General features: G+C 49.2%; 1 protein-coding gene across 1 annotated transcript; it reads left to right on the top strand.

Moving 5' to 3' along the window:
- Window positions 1–160: 160 nt before the first annotated feature.
- Pmar_PMAR024987 (hypothetical protein) lies at window positions 161–665 on the top strand (the record flags this gene model as incomplete). Its single annotated transcript, XM_002777434.1, has 3 exons — window positions 161–250; window positions 297–442; window positions 497–665. Coding segments are annotated over 3 exons (405 nt in total), but the record flags the coding sequence as incomplete, so codon positions are not given.
- Between the last annotated feature and the right edge of the window lie 325 nt (window positions 666–990).

The raw sequence follows: 990 nt of genomic DNA, 5'->3' as shown, positions 1-990 counted from the left end.
ATATACGTCCTGGAACACGAGTGGCACTTGTCACCAATCAAGGTGGTGTGGGTCTGCGGTACTGGATGGAATCAGGGCATTTCGGTAAACCAGGCAATCTTCCTGATGAAGCGAAGGTATCCTATGGGTTGATGCTGCTTGGAGTATATGTAAACCTCAGGTTCAGACAAGGTTATCGAAGATAAGGGATCAACTCCTTGAAATTAACCCTAGTTTGGCCATTAGGATCTTCGTTGCGTATAGATATCAGGTGATCAGCCTTTCACGTACCATGTTGCTCATTATGTCTATCCCAGAGTAAAGCGGACCCGAGTAGCGGTAAATCTGCCAACTGGGGTCCTTGTCCAGTAGAATCAGCACGAGATGAGAGATGGAGTAAAGAATGGAGGAAACCGAATCCAGGGATGCTGCAGGCTGCCATGCAATGGGCCGGTGCTTCTCGGTAGTATGCTACGACAGTACTAGCTGGTGTGGTGTAGTGTCTGAGCTGTCGTAGGCTGGGTACCTTGATGGTTGGGGACATGCAATCCGATAAGGACGCTGCCGAAGGTGCTGGTGTAATCTTCCGCTGGGCTCCTGAGTTCTTCATAAAGGGTATCGAGCTCCCGCAAATTGCTGATGTGGGAACTATAGTCGATGAGAAGTTCTCATCGGCAAGCCTCTGAAAATGCCTTTGTAATTGGTGAATACATGTTGGGTTTACATTACAGCTGTTCGCTAGGTTGGATCCACCAGGGGATAGTAAAATAATAGGATTCGGTTGATGAAGCATAGAGGGTTGTGACTCGCCTCCGCTGTCGTCTTCTATGTCTGCATCGTTCTTGGGCTCCTCCGGTCCTACTCCAAATTTCGACTCGGACCGTTTTTCAACGATCCAGAGCAAGTCAGACGTTCTAGATGGATTAGAGATTGATCGTAGCCCAGGGGGCACCATCATTTCGATGCCTGTCATTGTCGAGGGAGGCGGTGGATTCAGCTCGATGGAACAGG

The sequence above is a fragment of the Perkinsus marinus genome (assembly GCF_000006405.1).
Source record: "Perkinsus marinus ATCC 50983 genomic scaffold scf_1104296951778, whole genome shotgun sequence".
In the NCBI taxonomy this organism is placed as follows: domain Eukaryota; phylum Perkinsozoa; order Perkinsida; family Perkinsidae; genus Perkinsus; species Perkinsus marinus.
This window is presented reverse-complemented; position numbering and strand designations above follow the sequence as displayed.